The sequence below is a fragment of the Podarcis vaucheri genome (genome assembly GCF_965113315.1).
Source record: "Podarcis vaucheri genome assembly, chromosome: 5".
NCBI classification, from domain to species: domain Eukaryota; kingdom Metazoa; phylum Chordata; class Lepidosauria; order Squamata; family Lacertidae; genus Podarcis; species Podarcis vaucheri.
The window spans coordinates 38,111,706-38,139,546 of record NC_138763.1 but is presented as its reverse complement, the minus strand read 5'-3'; the positions used below and the strand labels follow the sequence as shown (position 1 = coordinate 38,139,546).

General features: G+C 44.8%; 1 protein-coding gene and 1 long non-coding RNA gene across 2 annotated transcripts in view; both read right to left on the bottom strand.

Moving 5' to 3' along the window:
• LOC309532048 overlaps positions 1-27,841 on the bottom strand; it is a 116,818-nt gene that overhangs the window by 35,703 nt on the left and 53,274 nt on the right. The window lies entirely within an intron of this gene.
• On the bottom strand, positions 879-26,894 carry TF (transferrin). Its single transcript, XM_082221793.1, has 17 exons — positions 26,736-26,894; positions 23,769-23,938; positions 22,988-23,099; positions 21,829-22,023; positions 20,619-20,754; positions 18,086-18,141; positions 16,970-17,142; positions 12,651-12,828; positions 11,991-12,142; positions 9,696-9,786; positions 8,944-8,985; positions 6,986-7,150; positions 5,702-5,858; positions 4,628-4,692; positions 3,130-3,314; positions 2,591-2,774; positions 879-1,119 (listed from the first exon to the last, which is right to left on the bottom strand). The coding sequence occupies exons 1-17, from the start codon at positions 26,776-26,778 to the stop codon at positions 1,079-1,081; spliced, it is 2,145 nt and encodes a 714-aa protein (XP_082077919.1). The 5' UTR covers positions 26,779-26,894; the 3' UTR covers positions 879-1,078.

Sequence of the window (27,841 nt, the reverse complement as noted above, 5' to 3'; positions counted from 1 at the left end):
CCTATATTCCTACAAGCCTCCCCCTCCCCCAAACACTAAGATCTTGCTTAGTCCTTGTGACACAGTTGGAGCTTGTGTAAGGATGATCTGCCTTGGCTTGGTAACCCGTATAGGTGTATTGCTTGGTAGCAGGTGATTTGTAAACAAGTGGGGTAGCTGTACTGTATGGGCTCTATTTTGGATGCACAAACTCCACACACAAGCAGCATCCTCTTGGCTTTGTGGAGCCCATCTCCCAAAGCATTGCTCGAGTACATGAACTGTTTTCTTGCAGGAATTAACAGGCCCAGGGTTGAGGTAGGTAACTCTGAGAGACAAGACAAATAGGAACTCTTTGCTTTGCTTCTTCCAACTTTGCAAATCAGCGTTGTAATATAAACCATCTATAAACTGTTCCATGCGAACTAGAAACGAACCTATTCCTGTATGCTGGTGTAGTGCCAGTGGCGTAGCGTGGGGGGTGCAGGGAGGGCCAGCCGCACCGGGCGCAACATCTGGGGGTTAGGGTTAGGGGGCGCAAATCCACGGGTTAGGGGGCGCAAATTACTTGCCTTGCCCCGGGTGCTGACAACCCACGCTACGCCACTGTGTAGTGCTGAATCTTTATTGGCCTGAGTCAAAACCAAACTGGAGTAACTCCCAAACCAATTAAAAGTGAATCAACAACAGTAATTCCCTGATGGAATATAAGAGGAAAATTATATTTATTACAGCGGGTCTTCTTATGTTCTTAGGGGTGGAGAATGTGTGGCCCTCCAATATGCTTCAGCCGCAGCCACCGTAGCTGGTAGATCTGAATAATGGACGTTGTGACTGGCAGGCTGTAAGTTCCCTACCCCTGCCCTAAAGGAATCAGTAATCATAGCCAACAGGATGAATTAGCTTGTGAGAGTTACTTTTATTTATTTATTTGCACTTGACACCAAGGAGTTAAAAAGCCATACAAAGAGAAGCTTGAACACACTTTGTTGTGATGTTAAGGAGAAAAGAAACAGTTGGACAGATCCCCAAGTTAAGGCAAGAAAGAATGGTGCTTCCAATGCTACTCATTCATTGCAAGGAGCTGCTTTTCATCACATTAGACATCATGATGGTGGAAGTTGCAGACCTTAAGGAGTTCTGTAACATAAAAACAGAAAGAAGAGAAGAGAAATAAAAAGGAAAGTTTAAGATCAGCACACCAAAACAGGCAAACTCTGGCAATGTTTCGTAATGCCCTAGAAACCATTTTACTCTCATGGAAATTTGTCTAAGACTTAGGAGCTTTGAATATGGGTATGGACTCTCTCAAAGGTCTGTTTTGTGCAGACTAATGAAGGAAAGGGAGCATGAACAGTGTAGCTAGCTAATAACATATTTTATTCAGTTTTCCTATCCAGAATATTGGGAATAGGAGGATTCTATAGGATTCTATAGGACTGAAAAACCGACATTACCATTTTGTGGCTTGACAGACGTCAATGTAGCTTAGGCCTGCGGTTTCTGTGTAGCACATTAGCAGCAACAAATTCCATTCCTACAAATCCCTACCTCAAATAGCTTTCTTATTCTTTTGAGAACTCAACAGGATGAAAGAATGCACTAATCATCTCTGAACTTGAAAAAGGTGAGTTGCATTGGCTCAGTGAGGAAAACAGCATGTTCAGAGCTCTTAATGGTGTTTCTCTGTAGCAGGGACTAGAAACCCATGGTCCCCCAGATGTATGTCATGCTCTGAAAGGCCTTCTCAGCACATATGTGTGCGCACACACATACGTACCTTTACATACTTTCTCCATTTTAGCCAATACTCAATTCCTCCTTTGCCACAACTTTGCTAACCATTCACTTCACTTTCTATATATGATATACTTCATGGATGATCCTATCAGGAAAATCCAGACTGCTTTGTTTTTAGATCTTAGTCACCTAACCTTTTTTTTTTTTAAAAAAAAAAAGGGTGGAGCTATCTAAATAGTTTTGAGAATGATCCAAACATTGCAACTCATCACCTCTTATAGTAGATCTGCTTTGCAAAATTGTTATAGAATATAGTGGAGCACACGTTTAAAAATTCACAACAAAAATTCACAAGCCAAAAGTGGGGGGGGGGACAACTTATAGTTTATGAAACTGCCTTTTAAAAAGGTCATGTAGCATTGGTCCTTACTGATATTTACTTTTTGCCACTCGCTTAAAATGCCCTTTAAACTAGACTCCCCCAACCTGGTACCATCCAGATGTTTTGGACTGCAGCTCTCAAGTGTCCCAGCCGGCATGACTGATGGTCAGAAATGATAGGAGCTATAGTCCAAACCTTCTGGAGGGCACCAAATCAGGGAAGGCTGCTTTAAAAAAAAAGATGCAGAACAGAGGCGTGAAACCTGTGGTCCCTCAGATGTTGCTGGATCATAGCTCCCAGCAACCCTGACCATTGATCATGTTGGTGGGACTGATGGGATTTGTATTCCAACAACATCTGGAAAGCCTTGATGAGGAAAAATATAATGCTTCCTCTTCGACTATAAGAGAGTACTGTCTAGACTGCAACTGAAATCCAGTTTTTGCCTGAAGCTGACTGGTGTCATTCATCCCAGTGTATAATTGATACCTGAAGGTGCGAATTTCTTGAATCCACCAATAGCAGTCAGATATTGCTCGCCAAGATAAGCAGCGACGGTCTTTTCTTTTGTGCTAACTAAGCACTGAGTGCCATCTTTGAACAAGCTATCTTTGGTTTCAGATTGGAACATTTGGAAATCCCCTTTTCTTGATCCACTGTTTCCAAAAGAAGCCTGTAATTAAGGAAGAAAAGCAGGATTCAGTTAGCTGTCGTGTTAAAGTTTTGATCACCCACTTTTTGGTAAAAGGTTGTGGTGATCACATGCCATCCAAATGGTGCGTCAAACGTTTCACAGTTGTTCTCTTCCTACTGAGCAATCCTTAATGATTAAACTGTTTCTACACTTCCCTTGATTGCTTTTGGGTGTCATTTGTACAAAGATTTTGTCCAACTGTGGCTACCTCTGCAGAAGTGGTGTGATTCATTTACATACTATTTTTAAAAGCTATCACAAGCCAACAGATTTATTGTGAGTTGTGATCTGGGAAGTCCCCTTAAAAAAACACAAAAAAACACAAAAAACTCACCTGTTGGTCAAGTAACACACGACGGACAGTCTCTGCTTTCCCAGGTGCTGCAACTACTCCATGAGTAGGAACTGTGGCCAGGCCACATCTTTCATAGTCTTGAACTGGACAGCGATCGCCATTAGGTTTCAGAAGTTCAAAATCGGTAGCCATTTTGTTCCTTACCCAAGCAGGTTTGTTTTCTCCTGGGAGGAAAAAAGCATGTTAAAGATCATAAAGCTTTTATTGTTCTATTCAGGGATCTGTCAAGTGAGCACTCACCAGGTGACCCTGTCCCTGATGTTACATGCCCCACCAACACCTACAGGTGGATGCAAATGGCTGCACAGGGGAAGAAGCCTTTATATATTTTGGTATCTTCATGTAGTATTGGAACTTACTTCTTTAAGAGGAATGGCTCAGCAGTGGCACAGCCTAAGGGGATATATTTTTATGTAACTTCCATGAGAATTGTGACAAGTGAAAGCAACTGAGTTTACCTGCTCCTTTCCCCCCTTTTCTTTACAGCTTGTAAAAGCAGAGTTTAGTTTATTGTATGCAAAGGAATTTTGTAAAAAGGAGGAGGAGGAGGAGAGCATCCAACAGCTGTCATTGCCCTTGGCTGTTGCAATATGCAGGCTTCCTTGTAACTGGGAGCTCGGATCATGCAGGGTCCCCAGTCTCATGCAAGCCACCACATAATACAACAGTATGTGCAAAGCTTCCCTCTGCAGGCAATCATGTAAATTCACAGCTGTCAATCATGCAAAGGTGGCAGACCATGAGTTGTCAGGGGCTGAGCCAACAAGAACAGCCACACTCTCTCTTTTGTGGAGTGCTTGGGTGGAGGACAATGACTGAATAGGGTATGGAACTTCCAGTCCAAAGACAAGTGCGCCTCTCCCAACAACCTCTGTCTAGCCCTTGGGACTCTTTACAGGCCCTACCCTTCTCTGCACCATCAAGTGCTTTTGCCTGGCTAGAACATAACCTACTGTACACTTTGGCTTTGCCTTCTGTTAGGTCTGGCATTACCCACCACTGGCATTACCACTCTGGAAGTGGTTGGCAATCTGATAAAAAAAAGATGTTTCCATCTAGCAGTAAGGATTCACAATCATAGTGAACTTTGGCTCAGCATAATATTACATATAAATTTAACATCCAAATGAGGACTTTGTTCCTTTCAATTTGAATACAGTTTAGCCATCAGGGGCCAAATTAAATTGCTTCAGATTTCACATTTCCATGAGCCAGCAGTTAGCCATCCTCAGTGTAACTCATGCAGAATTTACCCTTCTTTTCAATGGACTTGCTAATTGACTTGCTGTTTAGATGCTATTCTGCTTGGACCCCTCTTGTGAGCAGGGGACGTTTATGGGCATGTAGTGATGGGGGAAATAGACAACCATTTCTCTATAAAACCTGTGGCCACTTTGTGAAATTTGTGTTAGGTTAATCCACAGGAGTAGGGCTCCTTGTGCATCCTGCTTAGGCCTGGCATGAACCTTCCACATACCTTCTGTGTTCTCCTGGACTGTGGTGTGTTTAACAAAGGCTACATCTCCTGCCTCAATCAAACACCTAGAAAATACAATTAAAAGAAAAATGTTGGTGTGGCATTTGTCAATTCCTTCAAACCAGACAGCTGAAATGAATTTGAATATTTCCAGTTATGTTCAAATAGATTCAGAATTTGCAGTGAGAAGTGAAAGACGCAATTAATCACAGATGATACCGGTAATTTGATGAGATGCTGTGAACTGAAAAGAGTTGTGGCCAATTCAGTGTAATGTTGAAATCACGGCAATATGTTGGCAACCAGATTTTTTTTGCTATTTACCTGGATGTATATTTAATAGCCATGTTAAAAGTACAGATTAATATGTTTTACTTGAAGTGGGAGAAATGTTATTTGTGCTGATTTGTTCCACCCACTAGGTGGAGCAGTGATTTCATTTGAGACAGAAGTCAAAATATCTTAGTTTGAAACTTGCTTTCAATATCCAGGTTTTGACATGGAATATGTGATCTTGTTGTTTGCAATTCAGTACCCACAAAGTGATTGCTTCTAGGCTCCACATACCTGAGATAAAGGGGGGACCCTAAGCAGAACTTTGCCCTGCCAATTTTAAAATTAATATTAACAAGGCTTATATCCTGCATAGGATTTTGAATCCTGGGAATTCATGAGAATGTTCTTTAAAAACAACAACAGCAATAATAAGCAGTGCTTTTTTTCTGGGTGGACGCAGGGGGGCGCACACCCCTAAACATTTTGTGAATCTTTGTACTTTTGTCCATTTACTGTATTTATTTTTCCTGATTTGAACTACAAAATGGTGATTTTCTTGAGTCTAAATGAGAGTCCCCCTAAACATTTTTTTAGGGGGGGAAGCACTGATGATAATAATAATAATAAGTAACAGGAGGAGGAAACTGGGCCTGAGGAGGCATCTGGTGGACTAATAGAGACAAAATACTGAATGGCCCGTTGCTGCAGTTGTTTAAGATTTCTCTTTGAAAATCTCATGGGTACATTCCTCTATCATCTCCTGAATAAGAGTTTGTTTTTAATATCCAAGTTACCTACCGGAAAGCACCACTGTAGCCGAAGTATATCTCGTTGCTGTTAGCTTTGCACTTGTGTTTGTCAGCAAGTGCCCCTCCAGTACCAGTGCCCTTGCACAGCTTGCAGAGTGGACTGCTAGGTGGTGATCCTGGAGCACAGCCTTCACTGAAGAATGTACCTGACAGGAGAACATGGAATAGTCACTTGGAATTCTTCTGTATCTGTTCTTGTAAGATGGCCACATATCATATTTGCAGTGAAATATTTGCACACAAAAAAGGATTGCTATTTGGAATGCCCAATAGAATAGAGGAAAGCGGATCCCCCCCCCATCTTCTTAAAATTTCAGTCTTGTTGGCTAGCAGGCTAGCTATCTTATTTTAAAAGTATCCCACCCATCCCAAAAATATTTTGGTTGCATCCAAATGTAGTCATTTAGAGTAGATTGACTGAAATCAAGGTAGGACCTAAGTCAACCACGATTTCAATGAGTCAGCTCTAGAAATGACTGTGTCATGATCCAACATATTTCCCCCCCCCCCATGTGATGGTTTATCAGCCATCTGGATTACCACCATAGACTAACGAAACATTGCCAGCCAATCCAAGGGTATTCTCCAAAAGGCAGTGCCATACATTTGTACTCAGCCATTCTTAAGCAGGCGACTGGAATGACAGATTCTCAGCACTCCATCCTGCCCAGATATCACAAGGTGCACACCCGCACATTTCAGCAGTGTGGTAAGTGTTGGGAAACTTTTTTCATTAAATAGTATTATAGCAGTGTTGCGCGTACAGTGCTATATTTTACTGCAACTTAAAATAGGCAGGAAAGTGCTGGGCTGGGCAGAACAATGCAAAGCACTGGCTAACTGTGCTGCAGGAAATAGTGAGGTTGGAGCGAGTGGAAGTGTCTATCTCCTAGTCCTTCCCAGCTCCTCCAACCTTGCTGGTTGGGGTGTTCTGCCATGTAAAGCCCTGCCCTTTTACAAGGACAACCGCAGCGCCAAACAGTGGCATGCAGTGAATTTTTTCGTAGGGGAACAGTTAGGGCCAGAAGTGTGAGCTTGCAAAGGTTATGGGGTGGGGGTGATGTCACACATGTGAGCATCGCACCTCCCTCCTTAAGCCGGGCAGAAGCTTCCCAGGCTTTGGAAAGGAAGCAACAGGTTTCTGACATATAATGTATAGGGTGAGATGGCTTGTTTACATATTTAAACAGGCTGTATACCCACTTAACCACATTTGGCTCCGAAGGGGAGTCATGTGCAATGTAGTTAAATAAGTGAACATGAGGTCACTCACTAATATTGAAGTTTCCAATGTTCTCCTGGTAAAGCAAGCCCATGGGGATGTTATAGCCAGCAGTCCTATCAACACCAGTATGGCAGGATTTCTTTCCTCTCATTGTCTTCCAGTTGATTCCAGTATCAGTTTTCTTGACAACAGCAACAGCAGTGTAGCCCTTTACTGGAGACAGGAAAGGAAAAGGGGGAGAAAAATCTCAAATAAGACCTCAAATCAAATGAGACCCTAATTAATGGAGGGAGGGAGCCAAGTTGGCCCATGAAAGCTTGCAATTCTCTCACATGCTGAATGAATGAGTGGGTAGGGTCTTGACTACCTCTCTATTGTTGTGTCCTTATTTGGAAAATAGGCATAAGTCAAAAGGATGCTTTGCTCATAGATCAGTTTGAAAACTGGGTTCTCTGTCCTGGCTTCCACTTTCAGATGAAAAACCCAGACTCTCGGCTCAGGAAATCCTGAAAGTTTTATTAAATAAATCAGCTGCATGTCTGCTTCACTCAGGGTTCAGGTTACAAGGCTCAATGGGTACACTGGCAGAGTCCGGGATGCATGACCAGACGTGATTAAATGACAAGAAGGAGAATTGTGTAAGCTCACTGTTATGTCCTGAGTTTTGAACTCCTTGGGAGAGAGGTGGGTTATAAATGTAATAAAAAAAGGAGCTAAAACATTGTCCCAACACAACTGACGCACCCCTCCTGCTCTACTTATGAAGGAGCAGAGTGTGCTCCATCACTAATGAGGTTCCTGTCCCAAGTGAGAAGACTGAGCAGAGAATGGCTCTGCTCTGCTCATGCCTGCATTGATAGCAATGTGTCTTCAGCAACAACGTGGTCCAACCTTCTGACTGTCCCTCTACCACCAGCCTGGCCAGGTCCGCTCAGCCACCAGGGGAAACTCTTTCCCAAGAGACAGGGGTAGGGGTGGGTCTGGTTTGGCTGGCTTCTCAGGAGGTGAGATGGCACCTGCCTCTGTTGGCTCCCCCTCCCCTTCTGAGCTATCTGACCATCAGGGGGCAGGACCCTCATCCTTGACACTGCTTGAGCTGTCTCTACATAAGGTAAAAAAAAGGTAAAGGACCCCTGGACCTGGTCCAGTCAATGGTAACTATGGGGTACGGCGCTCATCTCACTTCAAGCCAAGAGAGCTTTCCGGGTCATGTGACCAGCATGACTAAACCGCTTCTGGCACAACACTGTGATGAGTGCCAGAGTGCACAGAAACACCATTAACCTTCTGGCCACAGCAGTACCTATTTATCTACTTGCACTGGTATGCTTGCAAACTGCTAGGTTTGCAGAAGTTGAGACACAGCAACAGGAGCTCACTCCATTGCACAGATTCAAACCGCCGACCTTCCGATCGGCACTGTCTCTACCTACACCCTTCATGGATTTGAAAGAGTTTTAAAGCTGGCAAATACATTTATATAAATACTCTTGGTGGCCAGGGTGAGAACTTCAATACATAACACCCCTCCCCACCGAGATAAGGCATTAGTTACAATCATAGGGGTTCCATTATATACAGCAATACCCTTATTGGTTTCAGTAAGGCACATAAGCATATTAATTGACCCTATTCACCATACAGCTTTAAATGTTCAGTTCTGTTCCAGCTTACAAATAAAGAGCTGCTTTGGAGAAATTGCTGCGTTGTCTGCTATGTCTACCCACTTTTTAACAAATATGAATGAATATACAATCATATTTATATAAATACAGCTTGAAATGGAAGTATAATATTAGACCCTCTCCCTCTGTCTCTCTCTCAAACAAACATTGCACAGAAAGTTTTATCCATGTTTTTAGGTGTTGGGTTGTTGTTTTTTTGAATCACATGTTTTCTGCCCTGGGTTCTTTTGAGAGGAAGGGTAAGATATAGATTTAACAAATGAACAAAAGCTTTAAATCCTAGGTTTACTCTCCATGGCTGTATGTCCCAGAGTTACCCACCTGTTGTCTCTGTTTCTGGATGGGCACATGCGGCAGGGTCAGCTACAAAGAGAATGAGAAAGAGGTTCTGGACACAATATTCCAAGACAAAGAGTTGTATCCAAAGTAGCACTAATGAAGTCATTCTGCCAGCGCAAGGATTTCTGCTTCCCCCTGTCCTCCCCCCTTTAAACCTTTGGGGCAAATCTGGGGAGGATGCAGGGTTCATGTGTGGTGGTGAGTGGGGGGAAGAAAATGAGGGGGACCTCTGTTGTGCAAACAGAAATCCTGATGGGACACGCTAATTTAATACCGCCCCAAACCCACCCAGTTTTTGCAATGCCATAACAGCAATGGGAGTAAAGCCATTTGTGGTCACAGACCTGAGGGACAAACACCAGATGCTTCCTGAGAACTTATAATAAAAGTGAATCACAGGCAGAGCATTGCTTGGCACACCTTCACAGTGATGTGCTCTCATCTGAAGTGGCAATATGCTTGCCCATAAAGGTAAAGGGACCCCTGGCCATTAGGTCCAGTCGTGACCAACTCTGGGGTTGCAGCGCTCATCTCGCTTTATTGGCCGAGGGAGCTGGCATACAGCTTCTAGGTCATGTGGCTAGCATGACTGAGCTGCTTCTTGAGCCTGTGGGTCAAAATCCCCATTGGGCCCCTTGCAGAACTGCAATGAAGGTGTATCAGAAGTTATTTCCATATGTGTGCTTGTGATAGTGTGGGCTGTATTGAGTCAAACTGCCATTTTCCATACTTACAGTAAACTTCAGCCATCACTGGCACCAAACCGCACATCCCGGCAGTGTAGACAAACCCTCCGTCCAAGCTTATGGCGTCAGCCTCATCTTTCTGCAAAGAACATCAGATATGCTAATAGCAAACACATTCTCCACATGTGAAATATTTTATATAGCCAAGACAACATCATCAATGCATGAAAGGGGGCATCGGAAAACATGCATTGGGTTTGAAGCAAATTTGTTCCTCAGGGGCATTATTCAGTCATTGCTATTTATTGCAATGTACCTGCTTTCTTTGGAGAGGGATTATGAAGGTGTGCTTTTATTGCGCAAAGAGCACTTACAGTGGTACCTCAGAAGTCGAACAGAATCCATTCCGGAAGTCCGTTCAACTTTCAAAACATTCGGAAACTAAGGCGCAGCTTCTGATTGGCTGCAGTTAGTTCCTGCAGCCAATCAGAAGCTGCAGAATTCACATCCGACATTCAGGTTCCAAAGAACGTTCGAAATCTGGAACGATCTCTGCTGGTTTTCAATTGTTCGGGAGCCAAAACATTCAACTCCCAAAGCGTTTGAAAACCAAGGTATGACTGTACAGGTATCTACTCAAATGTGTAAGAGATCCATATACAAATGTAACAATCTGGACATAACCAGTATTAGAGAAAATCCTCTTCTTTTTGTTATGCTTGCACTTTCCCAGTCAAATTGTTAAGCCTGTAAAAGGCTTAAGCCACGAAACAGTAGCCCTGCATGTAGTTATGCATGTGCCATGAAAGCCTTCCTCAACCTGATACTTTCCATATATTTTGGACTACCAGCTATGCTGGCTGGAGATACTGGTAGCTATAGTCTAAAACATCTAGAGATCACCAGATTGGCTGACCTTTCTAAACTTCAACCTCCATGTTGCATAATAGGAAGCATGTTTAAAATCTTGTAATTCGAATTCAAATTTTGCAGCTTGACATTAATCTCTCAGCCTTCCAGGCACTGAGCCTGGAAGCTGGAACATAAATACACATTGTGAAATTAACACTATATAAAACTTCTTTGGCTGCAGCCTTGCTCACAGGTTAGTGAGCTCTGACTAGAAAGAATGGGGAAGACTCAGAAGCTAGTTTCCTCCAAACGTTTCAATGTGTCTGAGCACAGAATGCACACGGTTGGTATCGTCCACACCAACATTTAAAGTACTCTCACAGCCCTTTAGGAAGGGGAAGGAAGTAAATGACACTTCAGCTCCTTGGGAGCAGAGGTGGGGAAATAGAATAGTGCAGTACCCAATAAGATGCCCTCCAGATGCTAGACTACAACCTCCATCAGTCCCAGACAGGATGGCAAATGGGAAGAGATCATGGGAGTTGTAGTCCAACAACACCCAGAGCTTACTATATTGGCTATCCCTGAGATTCATAGGTCAAAGATAAGATAGTGTTCTGAGTGGGCAGGAGTCATTCTGCATAATTCCCTGAGTCCCTTCCGATTCATCTGTGGAGGTAGAATGTGTAAGAGCAATCTTGCCAAACTGGTTCCTTTATTAAGGTAATGACATTGGCTGGTGAATTAAGTACAATGATCAGCATAACCAAAGAGGTTTCCCTGGGCTATAGAGCAGGGGTCGGCAACCTAAGGCCCAAGGGCCACAAGCGGCCCACAGGGGTCTTTAACCAGCCCCCGAGCTGCCCCCGAACCGAGCCGCCCACTCAGTGAGTCCCCGTGCACTGCACTAAACTGGCACAGTGTGGGGACTCACTTCTGTGGTGCCGGAAATTGCGTCTGCACAGATGCCGGAAATGGTGGGGGTGCACACTCACGCATGCACACAATCCAACCCACACGCTGGAGTGAACTGGAGGTAAACCTTGCCAACCCCTGCTATAGAACAAATGGGTGGGACTTCCCGCTTCATATGAAGATATTTTAATTTATGAGAGATTTTTCTTATCTATCTCATTTATATTTAACTACCTGTGGCCTTTTAGACATGGGCGGGATGTTTTTAACGCATTTCTCTTTCCTCTTGGCTTTAATGTCTCTATGTGGGGTTTATTGTATGTCCGTTCATTTGGCTGTAAGTCGCTTGTAAAGCAACTAACAAATTATTGTAAAGCAACTAACAAATTTAATAAATAATTTTTAGAAAACTACAGTTCCCAATATTCTTGGGGCATGTGGGGAAACATGCTTTAAATGCATGATGTGTACACAGCCTCAGAAGCAAAACCACACTGGAGGGAAGCAATGAAACCCAAGTGAGGACTGACAGTGGCAAGGTACAAGGGAAAGGGGTGTGCCGCTTGAAGCACTTACTAAGATCTTGATGATGCAGTCATCAGGAGTTTCTGCCACAGCACACTCTATGGAGCCTCCGCTCACTCCACTCCATGAGTCGCACTTTGTTTGTTCAGCCTTGCCCACTGCGCACCACCTGATCCTCCCTTCGGTATCAGGGGAAGGTCTGTCTAAAGGATCAGAAAGGAGAAACTCAATTAACCAGGAGTTCTGATGCCTCGTCATGCTGCAAATTAAGTGCTGGTAGAGGGAAGTGCTGGTGACTTCATCAAGGGGCTCTGGACAGCTGCCCCAAAGTCCAACCCTAACTGGCACCAGTGCTGTTACATGTGCCGGAGTGCAGAGAATACCAGCAGAGATACCTCTTACCACTTCTACCTACTGTGGGGACCTGAACCTCCAGTGACAGAGCTGGATCCAGGAACACCCCACCCCCCCAAAATGCATTTGATCCCATCCAGGTAAGGCAATGTCTCAACAGATCTGAGAACCACTCACCCACAGAGCCTTTGTCTTGTCAGGATTCAGACTCAGTTTATTAAGCTAATCTAGCCTGCCACTGCATCCAGACACCAGTCTAGAGCCATCTCAGCCATTCCCGGTTCCAGATGATACAGAGAAATAGAGTTGGGTACCACCAGTGTACTGATGGTCCATGGCAGCTGATCTCCTGCATACCTTTTCTGATGGCCCGAATAGCACCACAGTACTGGGAGCCCAGGTAGAGTTGAGAATCCATTAACTCAGGTACACGAAGAAGATTGACAGCAGAATCCTTGAATAGAAGGTCTTTGGTAGGACCTTCAGGAGAACCAAAAAGTTTGCATCCAGACTGTGGGTTCTGGGAAGCCAGCTCCTAAGATAGCAGAATAAATATTCATTGAAGAGTGAGAAAAGGTAAGAAGAAAACATGAAGTCAGATGGAGCGCATAGAAGAGTTTTGAAAACTCATGGTATATGCTTCACCACTGCCAACCTCGCCAAAAGCAGGTCAATTCCATCTCTCTCCATCCCTTTTATTTTCCAGTGGACACCTTCAACATTCCATTGGTTCACCTGCCCTCAACTTAACTGCTAGACTTGCATAGTCTACCTGACTTCCACTTCCTTTTTGGGGGTCTAATGAAGAAACAACGAAGAAATGCAGAACTGTAATGTTGTTGTTGTTGTTGTTGTTGTTCATAGAATCATAGAATCATAGAATCATAGAATCATAGAGTTGGAAGAGACCACAAGGGCCATCGAGTCCAACCCCCTGCCAAGCAGGAAACACCATCAGAGCACTCCTGACATATGGTTGTCAAGCCTCTGCTTAAAGACCTCCAAAGTAGGAGACTCCACCACACTCCTTGGCAGCAAATTCCACTGTCGAACAGCTCTTACTGTCAGGAAGTTCTTCCTAATGTTTAGGTGGAATCTTCTTTCTTGTAGTTTGGATCCATTGCTCCGTGTCCGCTTCTCCGGAGCAGCAGAAAACAACCTTTCTCCCTCCTCTATGTGACATCCTTTTATATATTTGAACATGGCTATCATATCACCCCTTAACCTCCTCTTCTCCAGGCTAAACATGCCCAGCTCCCTTAGCCGTTCCTCATAAGGCATCGTTTCCAGGCCTTTGACCATTTTGGTTGCCCTCCTCTGGACACGTTCCAGTTTGTCAGTGTCCTTCTTGAATTGTGGTGCCCAGAACTGGACACAGTACTCCAGGTGTGGTCTGACCAGAGCAGAATACAGTGGCACTATTACTTCCCTTGATCTAGATGCTATACTCCTATTGATGCAGCCCAGAATTGCATTGGCTTTTTTAGCTGCCGCGTCACACTGTTGGCTCATGTCAAGTTTGTGGTCAACCAAGACGTCTGACCAGAGCAGAATACAGTGGCACTATTACTTCCCTTGATCTAGATGCTATACTCCTATTGATGCAGCCTAAAATTGCATTGGCTTTTTTAGCTGCCGCGTCACACTGTTGGCTCATGTCAAGTTTGTGGTCAACCAAGACTCCTAGATCCTTTTCACATGTACTGCTCTCAAGCCAGGTGTAGTACAGGTGTTGTTGTTGTTGTTGTTGTTGTTTTATTTCTACCCCACCCCATATTTTTACCCCAGCCACTCTGGGTGGCTCCCAACAGAGGCCTAAAAGCAGAACAAAACTTCAAACATTAAAAACTTCCCTAAAAAGGGCTGCCTTCAGATGTCTTCTAAAAGTCAGATAGTTGTTTATTTCCTTTACATCTGATGGGAGGGCGTTCCACAGGGTGGGCGCCACTACCGAGAAGACCCTCTGCCTGGTTCCTTGTAACCTCACTTCTCGCAGTGAGGGAACTGCCAGAAGGCCCTCAGCGCTGGATCTCGGTGTCCGGGCTGAACGATGGGGATGGAGAAGCTCCTTCAGGTATACTGGGCCAAGGCCATTTAGGGCTTTAAAGGTCAGCACCAATTCTTTGAATTGTGCTCGGAAACATACTGGGTGCCAACGTAGGTCTATAAGGACTGGTGTTATATGGTCTTGGCAGCCACTCCCAGTCACCAGTCTAGCTGCCGCATTCTGGATTAGTTGTAGTTTCCGGGCCATCTTCAAAGGTAGCCCCATGCAGAGTGCATTGCAGTAATCCGAGCGGGAGATAACTAGAGCATGCACCACTCTGGCAAGACAGTCTGTGGGCAGGTAGGATCTCAGCCTGCATACCAGATGGAGCTGGTAAACAGCTGCCTTGGACACAGAATTGACCTGCACCTCCATGGACAGCTGTGAGTCCAAAATGACTCCCAGGCTGCGCACCTGGTCTTTCAGGAGCACAGTTACCCCGTTCAGAAGCAGGGTGTCCTCCACACCTGGTTGCCCCCTGTCCCCCAGAAACAGTACTTCTGTCTTGTCAGGATTCAACCTCAATCTGTTAGCCGCCATCCATCCTCCAACCGCCTCCAGACACTCACACAAGACCTTCACCTCCTTCACTGGTTCTGATTTGATAGAGAGGTAGAGCTGGGTATCCGAATACTGATGAACACCCAGCCCAAACCGCCTGATGATCTCTCCCAGCGGCTTCATATAGATGTTAAAAAGCATGGAGGAAAGGACGGAATCCTGAGGCACCCCACAAGTGACGGTCTGAACACGCATCCCCCAACACCACTTTCTGGACATGACCCAGGAGGAAGCAGCAGAACCACTGTATAACAGTGCCCCCAGCTACCAGCTCCTCTTAGACAGTCCAGAAGGATGTCATAGTTGATGGTATCAAAGGCCGCTGAGAGATCCAGCAGTACTAGGAAACAGGTTTCATCTTTGTCCCTAGCCCGTTGGAAATCATCAACCAGTGCGACCAAGGCAGTTTCAGTTCCATGGTGAGGCCTGAATCCCGACTGGAAGGGATTCAAATGGTCCGCATCTTCCAGACGTGTCTAGAGTTGTTCAGCAACCACCTGCTCAATCACCTTGCCCAAGAATTGAAAATCTGAGACTGGGTGATAGTTGGCCATATTGGCCAGGTCCAAAGATGTTCTTTTAAGAAGCGGTTTAATAACCGCCTCCTTCAGCGGGTCTGGGAAAGCTCCCTCACAGAGGGAAGCATTCACCACCCCACAGAGCCCATTACCCAGCCCTTCCCGGCTCGCTTTTATTAGCCAGGATGGGCAAGGATCAAGGAGACAGGTGGTGGGTTTCACTCATCCAAGCAGCCTGTCCACATCCTCGGAGGTAACAGATTGGAATTGATCCCATGAAACTTGACTAGACAGGACTCTAGCACTTTTCCGCTCCAGCCCTGCTCCCACATTAGAGTCTACCTCTTTCTGAATCTGAGCGACTTTATCTGCAAAAAACTTCATTTTGGCGTCCTTACCAGGCCCCGATGGTGCAGGTGGTTCTGTTAAATTGTGAACCACCTGAAAGAGTCTCATACTACTGTTTTCTGCAGATGCAACAGAGGCAGTAAAGAAAGTCCTCTTCGCTGTTGCTATTGCCACTTGGTAGGCTCGACATTGAGCTCCAACCTATGTCTGGTCTGATTCAGAATGTGTTTTCCGCCACCTGCACTCTAGCTTCTCAGTGATTGTTTTATCACCCTCAGGTCCAGGGGAAACTACAGGGCTGTCCAGGCTCCATGCAATCAGAGAGGGCGCTTCAGAGCCAGACAGTCGATAGCCCTGGTTAACTCTGCATTCCAGCGGGCCACCAGGGGATCAGCTGAAAGGCCATCAACATGGGATAAAATATTCCCTACCACTCTCTGAAAACCATTTGGATACATTAAGTGGTGGGGGCAGACCATCCGAATAGATCCTACCTGCCTGCAGAGGGAATGGGTCGCAGAAAAGTCCAGTTGCACCAGGAAGTGATCCGACCATGGCACTTCTTTTGTTTCGCTTTTATTGTCAGATCACCCACATCCATAGAGGTAAACATCAGCTCTAAGGCATGTCCATGACTATGAGTTGGGCCAAACCTATTCAGGGACAGCCCCATGGAGGCCATGCTTTCCACAAAGTCCCGAGCGGCCCCTTGTAAGGTTGTGTCGGCATGGATGTTAAAGTCCCCTAGGACAACCAAACTAGGTGTCTCCAGGAGCACATCCACCATGACCTGAAGCAGCTGGGCCAGGGACAAGTTGCTCTATATACTTTGGATTTCTAGGACCTCAACATTTCATAAGTCCTAAAGCAGGCTTGTTTGTGTATGTTTCCATTATTATGGGTTGTAGTCAACTAAGTCCAACCCACTGCAATTAATGAACTAAAGTTAGTCCTGTCCATTCATTTCAGTGGGTCTATAGAGAGTAGGAGTAGCATTCAATATCACTCTGTGTGTGTGTGTTACTTAATTTACAAACTTGCATGCTTGGAAGTCCCCCATAGGTCTTACAAATCTTATGTGCAGTTGTTTTAACTGTGTGTTGCTGTTTTTAAGCGGCCACTATATTGTAAATTGCTTTGGGATACGTCATTGAAAACAATTTATGAAATACATACACATACATACATACATACATACATACCATTGCTTTGGAGAGGACCGTCCAGATCTCATCTGCTCGACTGTCAGTACTCCGTGCTACCACAGCATGAGCAGGGACTCTAGCCAGAGAACACTCCTTATACTTTTCAATAGGCTTCCTACTGCCATCATCACAGAGCAGCTCATACTGGTTCCTTTCTTCTGCACTGAGGGCTATGAAAAATGATAGCAAGATTTAAAGCCAGGTATGTGTGATAGGTTCCACCCTGAAATGCTAGAATACCAAAGCTGAGAAATGAGAAGCCCATAGACTCATAGAATGGTAGAGATGGAAGGGACCACAAGGGCCATCAAGTCCAACCCCCTGCAATGCAGGAATCTTTTGCTCAACGTGAGGCTTGAACCCACAAATCTGAGATTAAGAGTTTTGTGATGTCTAATAATGAAAAACAATGAAGGTGAAACTCCACAATTACATGATACTGATTCCACCTGTATATACTGAGAGTCCATCCAGGTTTACAGTGGTTACAATTTCCTGCAGGAAAGCATTGTAGTTCAACGGCGGAGTACATGTTTTGCAGGCAAAAGGTTTCAGGTTCAATCTCCAGTATTTCTGAGTAAGGCTGGGGCAGAATCCTTCCTGAAACTCTGGACAGCTACCGGCAGTCAGTATAGACAACACTGAAACAGTAGTTTGGCTAAGCATAAGGCAGATCTTTCAATGTTCCTTCCAAGGAATGCTCAAGTGGTTACTGTACTATATAGGGTGTTTGATCTTAGGATATAATAAATGAAGTCAACCAGGTGCTGGAACAGCCTAATTGCATGACCTTTTCACAAATGAAGTTGTGTATTTTTTGGCACTTGCTACAGTGTGGAAAAAGCTGAACCATACACGTTTCTGCAGATATCGTCAGCCTTCATAAAACCAACTCAGTCCATAGAACTCAACACAAACTGACTCAAAGATGTGAATTCCGTCTGCACAGAGGGTTGAGCTCTACTAGGAACTTTGGGGCAGTAGTGTGGTGCCTTCCAGGTTTTGTGGACCACAGTCCCCAGCATCCCTGACCTTCAGGCAGTGATGGCAGGGGCCTGATGGGAGCTGGAGTCTAACAACATGTGAAGGGCTAAACTTGCCCTCTGTCCTTACCTAGTACAGTTGCGTCTTTCACAAAGGCCACATCTCCAGCTCCATCTTTCAGACATCTAGAAGAACAAGCAGAGGAAGAAATATTAGAACAACTGAATTTTTGGGTCCTTACACCAACCTTCTGCGTGTTCAAAGAAGCAGAAAGGAATTACAGATCCTGAGCATACAAACTACTATTCTTTATTTTCTTCAGCGCCAGCAGAACACAGAAGTCATACAGTCCATAACTAAATAACTTAAAAATCATAATACACAGATAAAACATGGGTGGTCTCAGGAATGACCAAGCACAGGAAATCGGTTCCGCTTCTGAGTGGGACCGGGTTGCGCTTGGGCCACCACCCGCCTCAGCGTAGCGCGGGTTCTGTGTCATACTGAGGGTGACCCGGCCATGCCATTTGCCAGGCAGCCAATCAGGGCGCTGTGGGGGTGTGGCCGGTGCTAATTTAAACTCTGGAAGCTCCTCTTTCAGCCTCGCACCATGGATCTCTTGCCCTCCCACCCTCTTTTAGGTAGGGTCGCTGTCCTTGCTATGGACTTCGGTTGGTCGCCGTTGAGGGGCCTGGTAGGACTTTTTCCACTTGGGAGATTGGCACCAGCCACTTGGTTTTCGCCTACCTCGTAGCAATCATCACAACTTTGTAAGGTTTGGTGGTTAGGCATTGGAATAGCAATGTGGGGAGGAGGAGAGGTGCAGTCATCACCTGCCCCTCCATGCATAAGGGTATTCTATTAAAGGAATCTGGTGGTGTGGATCTTGCCCAAAGACAGTGGAGGGGCTGGGGCCATGCCACGACCCCAGCAGGAACCCGGGGGGGGGGGGCTTGAGTCAATCCTCATTGGCAGGACTCCCCCTACTGGTGGTTTACCCTTCCAGACTTCCTGCAAGGCGGGCAGGAGTCAGATATAGTCTGTTGATGCCAATGCCTAAGCCAATACCGCTCACATTCTGTAACCAATAAAGTTGTGGCCTAAATTTTGCCCATTAACCTAAATTCTGTGTCCTTGTCTTTATTCTCCTAGGGGTGGATTGGGGGTCTTGAAGCGCAAATGAGTAGTAAGAGTGTGGAAGAATAGGTAAGGTGAGACTTTGATAGTTCCAGAAAAACTTTCTTCCGGAAAGGAAAGACTTATCGTGAGGGAATAGAGAGGAAATCAGACATTGCAAGTTGAGTGTTCCAAAACAGAAATCATAGCAAAAACTCATAATATAAACAACAAAGAGTCAGGTAGTACTTTAAAGGCTAACAAATGTATTGTGATTTAAGCTTTTGTGGGCTTTATGATCTGGAATTGTACTCATCTAAAGCTTATGTCACAATGAGTCTGCAGTTCTTAGGGTGCCACAAGTTTTTTTTATCATGTTTTCTGGAACAGATTGAAATGGCTATCTCACTGGAAATTGACAATAAAAATTCATTTTTCCACAACCTGATGGTAGAACTTTACATTGCCATATAGACCAGTTTCTTGCTACCCATGGTAACCAGAATATACAAGACTTTGAGGACATTTTAATGCTTGCCACACAGTTGTGTGCCACAGAAACTACTGGGAGACTTCCACACACTCAGTCGTTTGTGCATTTATTGTGCAAAAATAAATAATCTTCATCTCTTTCTGCACTTCTGCAATGATTTGCAGATGCATCAACACACAGAAGAGCAATGTTGCTATTGTGATGGCAGTACAGTATAAATGTCACATGTTCTGAAAATGTTCCTGACATCTGTTGGATATAATTTCCTGTCCATGCTTGCACCATTATGTGAAACTTTGTTTTCCTTCATTATTAAAAAATGGCAGCTAAGCTAGCCCACCCGCAGCAATGTCTAGCTGTTTCAGAAACATTCTGGTTTGTTTTTCACTGTTAGGAGAGTGGATTGTTTTTATTCCTTTGTAGAGTTCCACCTCTCCTGCACTGGAGTGTACATCTGGCTAAAGTTTTGTTTTTAACCCTAAAAGACATGTTGCAGAGGTTTTGATTTTTGTCAAAATCATGGCTAGGGAAGAAAGTGTTAAAATTCAAATCCCCATGTACTATAGTCCTGAAGAACACTCCCTCCTCCATGGGCCTAGCATGTAACAACAACAAGAACAAGAAGCCCTGGCATAATTGCTAACTACCATTTAAAACAGAGTTTCCAGGAAGCTGAAGGCATCACCTGTGTATACACAGCCTCTCATCTGATGCAGGGTAGAGAATCCACTGTACAATAGAAACATGTCTAGCTCTACTTGTATCATTCTAAATAAACCAAATATTACAAAAACACCCCATCTCTGCCAAAAGAAGGTATCGATGCTCTTAGGATCTCTTGCTGTTCAAGGAAATGGGGAGTGTACCATCAGTCCTTTGATTGTCCAGAAAGGCTCTCAGGTTGCATGTTTCCAGTGTTCAAAAATTGTGTTCTGCCTTTCAGAACAAACTCCTCCTTTTCCTATTTTGGTTATGAAGCACCTGAATTTCCTAGGGCTATGATACCCCCCCCCCCCAAAAAAAGAAACCAAATGGAAAATGTGTGTTACTTACTGGAAAGCCCCTGAATATCCAGCGTAGGGGTCGTTCCGGCTGCATTTTTCATCACCTTTTCCAGCACAAAGGCGGCACAGATTTGGTTCATTTTTGCAACCTGGGACACAGGAGCCTGAGAAAAACTTGGCTACAGCTGTAAAAGAAGACCACACAGGCAAGGCATTGGCAGGTCCTTTCTTCTAAATAGCATTCACCTATTAGTTTGCATCAGGGATAGGTCAGCCACACAAACGTCTCAGTCATGGCCTTAGAACGCCAATTATTGTCAAGGACAGCACTCGCCTCTTGGCAGAAAGCAGGTGGAACACAAAGTCCAAGGAGTTTCTGTGACAGGGGTGATAAACCTTGGGCCTTCCAGATGCTGCTAAACTCCCATCATCCCTGACCATAGGCCATGCTTGCTTGGGCTGAGGGAAGTTGTAGTTCAGCCACGTCTGGAGGGCTAAAGGTTCTCCAACCCTGTTCTGTGATGTCCCAGAAAACAAATCTCAGACCATATGCTGTTTCAGCAACTGCAGAGGCATACAACTTGTGATAGACATCCCAGAAGCTTCCGCAATGTTATATCGGCAAGGTAGGGCGGGGAAAACTTCTTTCAGTCAAGGACCACATTCTGTCTCAGCTTGCCTTCTGGGGGCCATGTGCCAAAACAAAAGGTGGGTGTGGCCTAAACAAAACAGGAGTTAGCCTCCTCCATCCTCTCTTATGCACGCGCACACACACACACACAAATTCACACAAGCACACACATACACAGGATACCAGGACACACTTCTCAGATCATGCTCTGCAGCCACTTGGGTAAATAAAATGTGTTGCATTGACCCTGGATTTTATACCTGGTACCTATGAAGAGTGGCTATATGTAAAACATGTGCTGGGTCACCATTCCACTTTAGTAAAGGGCAGAATGCCAAAATTCCCAGAGGGTGTGCACCAGGAATGGGGAACCTCTCTATCAGGACACTCTTCAGGCCACCACCACCCTGACCAGCCCTGCTCTGCACCCTGTGAGTGTTTTTCCTTGGCTAGAATGTGCCTCTGAACTATGATAACACCTCTTGTTTCTCTGAATGGAGGGTGGAAAGAAATCTCTGACTTCTGTGTGGCTGGGAAGTAATCTATTCAACAAAGGTCAGGTGAACCTTCCTGCCCGTTCTCGCTCCATCCACATCAATCTTGCGGCTTTCATCACTCTGCTTCTTACCTTTTTCTATAGGTTCTGTTTCTGCTCCAGCCCATTCTATAAGACCAAGATTCAACAGCCGCCCCACTGGCATAACCCAGCCTGCAGATCTGCCCAAGCCAGTGTGGCAAGATTTCTTCCCTCGGAGCTCAGAAAGTGACTGAACGGTATTTTTCTTCACAACGGCCACAGCGTAGTAACTGGTAACAGATTCTCCTGGCAGGGAGAAAGAGAGAGGGCATATTGTGACCTGTGCGGCAATGAAGAATAATAGAATTGTAGAGTTGGAAGGGTTCAACCCCCTGCAATGCAGGAATCGCAACTGAAGCATCCATGACAGATGACCATCCAACCTCTGCTGACAAACCTTCAAGGAAGGAGAGTCCACCACAATCCGAGGGAGTCCGTTCCACTGTTGAACAGCTCTTACTGTCAGAAAGTTCTTCCTGAAGAGCTTTCCTACTTCTTTCCTAGTATGGAGACCTTCTCTAATGACTCTTGTCTACTAAGTTTAAGAACAGCTCACTAGAGTGTATTATTACAGGATATGGCTTGCAAATTCAGCAAAACTGTGTACAAAAATCTGTCTGTTAGGAGAAATGCAGTCAAGAAGCTTGATGAACTTTCATGAGGACTTAAAAAAAAAAATCTAATCTGATGCAGAAATGTGGAGAGCTGAATTTAATAATGGAAAAATGAGAAACTGGGAGAAACCCAAAGTGACATGTTCTTCCACTCCTAGCACTAGAGAGTCAGTGTGGTGTAGTGGTTAGAGCGATGGAATAAGATCTGGGAGAATCCACCACAAACCAAGGGAGTCCGTTCCACTGTTGAACAGCTCTTACTGTCAGAAAGTTCTTCCGGGTGTTTAGTCAGATTCTCCTTTCTTGTAACTTGAAGCCACTGGCTCCAGGTCTATACTCCATGGGCATGTAAGGCCTACTCCAGAAGCACTCTCAGATGGACCTGATGGGTCTCTAACCTCTAACTCAGAGGACTCCATTGCAGTAGGCCCAGGAAGATCTGGGGCTTAACTACTCCTCTGGGAGTGGGCTTTAAGCAGGCTGGGCTTTAAGCAAAGCAGCATATTGCAGCAACACCTGAACCCTTATCTCAGCTTGGGCCTTACCACAACACAGAGCACAACAGAATTCTCAAAATCAGCCCTGTTGAAATTTACCTCCTGTACTTGTGCCATAAACTTCAGATACAACCGGCTTCAAGTTATACGGGGCCAAGCCTGCATCATAAATGAGACCACCATCCAGGCTGACAGCATCTGCCTCGGAGGCCTGAAAACACATAAGAGTAGACAAATGGGAAGGAGAAGTGACAGGAATGAAAGGAGCTAGAAAGACTATTGTACCACTCAGTGACGGATGGATCCCAAAATTAACTGAGCTCTCTTCTCTTTTTTCACAGTGCCAGAGTCAGAAAGGAGGTATAGAGCAATCTTAAACTGATAATTTAGCCCAGGGGATCAAGAAAGGACTTCCTTTAGTGTTCTAGTTGCCTGGGATTTTGCTTTAGGTTGCTGCCAGGACAATACTTTGTTTTAACCTGTTTGGATCTATGGCCCCATAATAAAGTGATTGGGTGATTACTGTTTTAACCACTAAAACCATTTTCTGGCAAATAACCCATACTGGAGTCTGAAAAGGCAGTATACAGGCAAAGACTGTTTTACCATTGATTCCTCCCAGGTTCCATGACCCCAGGGATTCTGCCAGCCACTTCTGTGATCAGACAGAACTTTCCAAGGTCTGTCCCTAGTCCACCCAGTTCTGTCTCATGGGCCGCTCCTAGCTCCTGCTTCTGACCCTAACCAGGGCACTAGGATCTTTGAAACAAACCATTTTCTGCGGAGTTGACAGACCCACCAGCAAAAGTTTGGTTCGTCTTGCACACCGAATTCAGGGAAGTCCCCCAGTGTTTGGGTCCAGCTTCCACTAATCACTTACCGCAATGGCACTGATGCAGTCATGGGGACTGCTCTTCTTCACACAGCTGAATTGTGGGAAAGATGCAGGTTGCTGGGAGGTACTTAAGCATTCCTGCAGTCTTTGACACTTGTTCTGCTCAGCCGCTGATGTTGTACACCATCTTACCCCGGACGTTGCAAAACACGATGCTGTGAAGAAAATGAAGGAGGGGGAGTGTTGTGATATCATGGGCCATGAACGATGATAATGCTGCCTTGTCTGAAGTCCACCTCCCCAGATGTATGGGATTTTCTTCCCATCTGTGCCATTGTCTAATATTAGGATCAGGGTAGGAAGATTTGCTCACCAACCTTCCCCAACCAGATATTTTGCACTGCAATATTCATCAGGACCAGTCAACATGGCCACTGGTCGGGGATAATGGGAGCTGTAGCCGATATCATCTGTTAGGTACCACATTGTGGAAGGCTGTATTAAACTAACCTTGACTATCAAGGCAGAATCTTGAAGATCTGGAACTGCTCCAAGATGCCTACATATAAGGTACACATCCTTGAATTGGTGTTTCCTTATTGTCCATGTAAATGAGATTTTCTCAAAGCTGCATGTTTTTCAGTGTATCTCTACAGATTCTGTCCATCAGAACTCTGTTGGCCTAACCTACACACAAGAGTCTCAATCCAGGTCTTGCACTGCATTACACTGAGCAGTCGCATACTGGCCCCAAGACAAAGACTCAGCTGTTTAGAGGAATGCAACACTCTTCGTTTAGTCTGATGTTGCAGTACTTAAGGGCAATGAATTATTTCAGTCCATGGTAGCTGAGATTTTTATTCAGTCTGTGATGAATGCCAGCTGTGCTGTCACAAGTCAAGCCAGAGCTATCACATTCTAGATCGAAAGAGTCTGGAGAGATTGCTTTCACACTCTCAGCCACACATGCTCAAGAAGCTATAAGCTGCGTATGTGATAAAAGGGAACCACACGGGGTGAAGGCATCCTCCTTTGCTTGACCCTGTGCTAATTTAAGTTTGTTTGTTAACTTTTCTAGTAGGGTGTTTTCGCACGCAGTCATCCCAAGACATGTTCGTGCTTCAGGAATAAAATCCTGCTACCACCAAAACCTGGACACACATTAAACACCAGGGGAAGATTCCCTTATGTACTGAAAGTAATGTGCTGGGGAGAGAGGTTCATTGGGAGCACATAATGGGAGGTGAATGGGTAAAGAACACACCCATCCATCCCTAATCCCCACAATACCAATCCTAACTGTTGCTTCCTCCCAACACCAGACGCATTAATTGCACTCATGCAATTAACACAGCCCTATTCATTGTAGCTTAATTCCAGTTGATTTGAGTCTAGCCCTAATTAGAAGAAGGGCAAAATAAAAAAATTCCTTTCAGTAGCACCTTAAAGACCAACTAAGTTAGTTCTTGGTATGAGCTTTCGTGTGCATGCACACTTCTTCAGATACCTCCAGTGTATCTGAAGAAGTGTGCATGCACACGAAAGCTCATACCAAGAACTAACTTAGTTGGTCTTTAAGGTGCTACTGGAAGGAATTTTTTTTTTTTTACTATGGCAGACCAACACGGCTACCTATCTGTAACTGGAACCAGAAGAAGGGCAATAGCTCAGCAGTAGGGCACTTGCTCTGCACACAAGGCACCCCATGTTCAATCCCCAAGAATCCTGGGCAAGAATTCTGGGAGCAGTGGTCTGTTAAGGGTGCTGGGTATTGCAGCTTTGTGAAAAAGAAACCACAGCTCCCAGGATTCTTTGTGGTGAAGATGTGTGTTGGATGTGCTTTAGATGTAATGGTGCGGTTACAAAACCATAGATTGCATGCAAACATGGGGCTCCCAGTTTGGGGAGATTTGCAGGAGGGAATCAGCTGCCAGGAGGAGGGTGTTAAACCCTTTCCCTGACCACATCTCCCTCAAGCTGTTTCTACATCTATCTTTCTGCAGCTGGAAAACAGCTGGGAAGAAATACAGTGGGGAAAGGGGGAAGCACAAGAAGATTTAACCACCATACCGTCCTCCCCAAACCTCCCCAACAAATGCCCTTTATCCTACATACACTTTGCAGATGTGGGTTTCTGAACCGTTTCACAGACGACTATGCAATTCTGCCCCCCTATCCTGGTCAAAGCACATCACCATTGTGGGATTAATAATGGTACTGGTGCCCTTTCCAGAAGGTAGAGTTGCATACCTCAAATACTACTCCTTAAACCCTATCTTGCTGTTCACTGTACCTAAGATTACATAACTATATATTTATAGTTAAGCCCTGTTTCAATCTCTAAAAAAGATATTCTGGTTGACGGTTCAGTGTGTGCATAAATGGAAGCTTCATCACTTAAAGTTCAGACCCACACTAGACATTGAAATTACATGGCTTCCCCCTCCCCCAAGATCGTGGGGAATGTAGTTTACCTTTAATCGGTGCTATTTTTCATAGAAAAAGAGGTGCCATAACTCACCATGAACTCACCTTGTTTCCTTATAATGATAGTGGTGCCTACCTGAGAGGTGCCAGAACTGAGTTCTGACGAGTTCCAGCTGAAAAAAGCCCTGCCTTTCACACAGCTATAACCCCCAGCACCCTTAATAAACTCCAGTTCCCAGGACTCTTTGGGGGAAGCCATGCGCTTTCAATATATGGTGAGGGCATGACAGAAGATAGCAGAAGCATTCAGCTCAGCAGGGCTCTTGGACTGAGACCTCAACAAAAGGCAGGAACTGCTGCAAACCAGTGAGACTTTCTGCCATCCCAAACTAGGACTTTGCTGTTTTCCATAAGGAAAATATTTGAAAGGCTTGCAACCCTATTTCTTAAAAGGCAAGGAATGGCAGAAATTAAAGCGGCATGATTTTTAAAGGATTGCCATTGTCTGAGCACAGACTCTAATTCCACCTTGCAGCCTTGAAGTGCCTTTGACTTGTCCCTTTCTGCAAGCCTGCATTCACTTACCCAGAAGCCCAGTGAACAGCGCAGCTTGGAGAGCAAGCTTCATGTTGTGTTCTTCCTGGAGGCTTTGAGAGAGGTGTTGCAGAGGTGTCTATCACAGACTGCTCCCACGGCGTCTGTGAGGCTTTTGACTCAGCAGCCTTGCCTTTTTATAGAGAGAGTGGACTCTGCAGTGTTAGCAGAAGCAGTGACCCAACTGTGTTTGTCTGTCCTTGTTTCCCAATAGCTCCTGCTCCTCCCTCCTCCCTCCATTTGCAGGAAGAATGTCACTTTGGCACGGGATTAATATGGACAGCAAGAGGGCTTGAGACTTCACATGGGAAATCCCCATGTCATTTTAATTCTTCCTGGACCTGAAGTACAGTCAAACTGGCAGGAACACCTTGCCTGTTCCTTCACCACCATTGTCGCAAAGGCAAACCACAGAACAGCCTGTTTGAGGCGGCTCTGAATTTAGGCTATTTGTGTAACAACCCTACTCCTTTGACATTAATGTGTGTTTTGCCATTGATTTCTTTCAGAATAAAATTGTTACCTAAATCATATACCCGCTACTGATTTAAAAAGCCGTTTGAAACTAAGGACTTTTAAGGAACTGCTTAATAACCAATAGAGAATGAAAAGTAGTTCCAGGATTTAATTTTGGAAAGCATCTGAGAAAGAAACTCCCTATTTAGTCAAGCTTGTTTTTATTTCCATTCATTCATGTTCTGTTTTACAGTTTCTCTCACTTTACTAAATAAGGTGAGATACATAATAAAATGGAGGAGATGAAATGTGAACAAACTACTGAAGCCTGGATACTTCTCATCACCTAGTTCAGGTTAGGTAATTTGCTACTTTAGTATTATTATTATTATTAATTACATTTGTTAATTGTTTTATCTTGCCCAAGGCAACCCAAAAGACACAGAGATAAATTAAAACCAAGAGGTGATCCTGCCTGGGGAGAGCATTCCACAAATGGGGAGTCACCACAGAAAAGGCCTGTTCTCTTTTTGCTACCCTCCGGACGATTGCAGGGTCCGAGTCAGTTCATACGAAAAGAGGCAGTCCTTGAGGTATTGGGGTCCTGAGCCATTTAATGCTTTATAGGTTCTGTGGTTCTG

Excerpts from the sequence above, each read along its gene's own strand:
- TF (XM_082221793.1), bottom strand. The coding sequence starts at position 26,778 with ATGAAGCTTGCTCTCCAAGCTGCGCTGTTCACTGGGCTTCTGG. Across the intron at positions 20,755-21,828 it reads AACAGAACCTATAGAAAAAG|CTGTAGCCAAGTTTTTCTCA; the intron begins GTAAGAAGCAGA and ends CTTCTTTTACAG. Across the intron at positions 8,986-9,695 it reads AGTGATGGCTGAAGTTTACT|CTGACCCTGCCGCATGTGCC; the intron begins GTAAGTATGGAA and ends TTCTCTTTGTAG.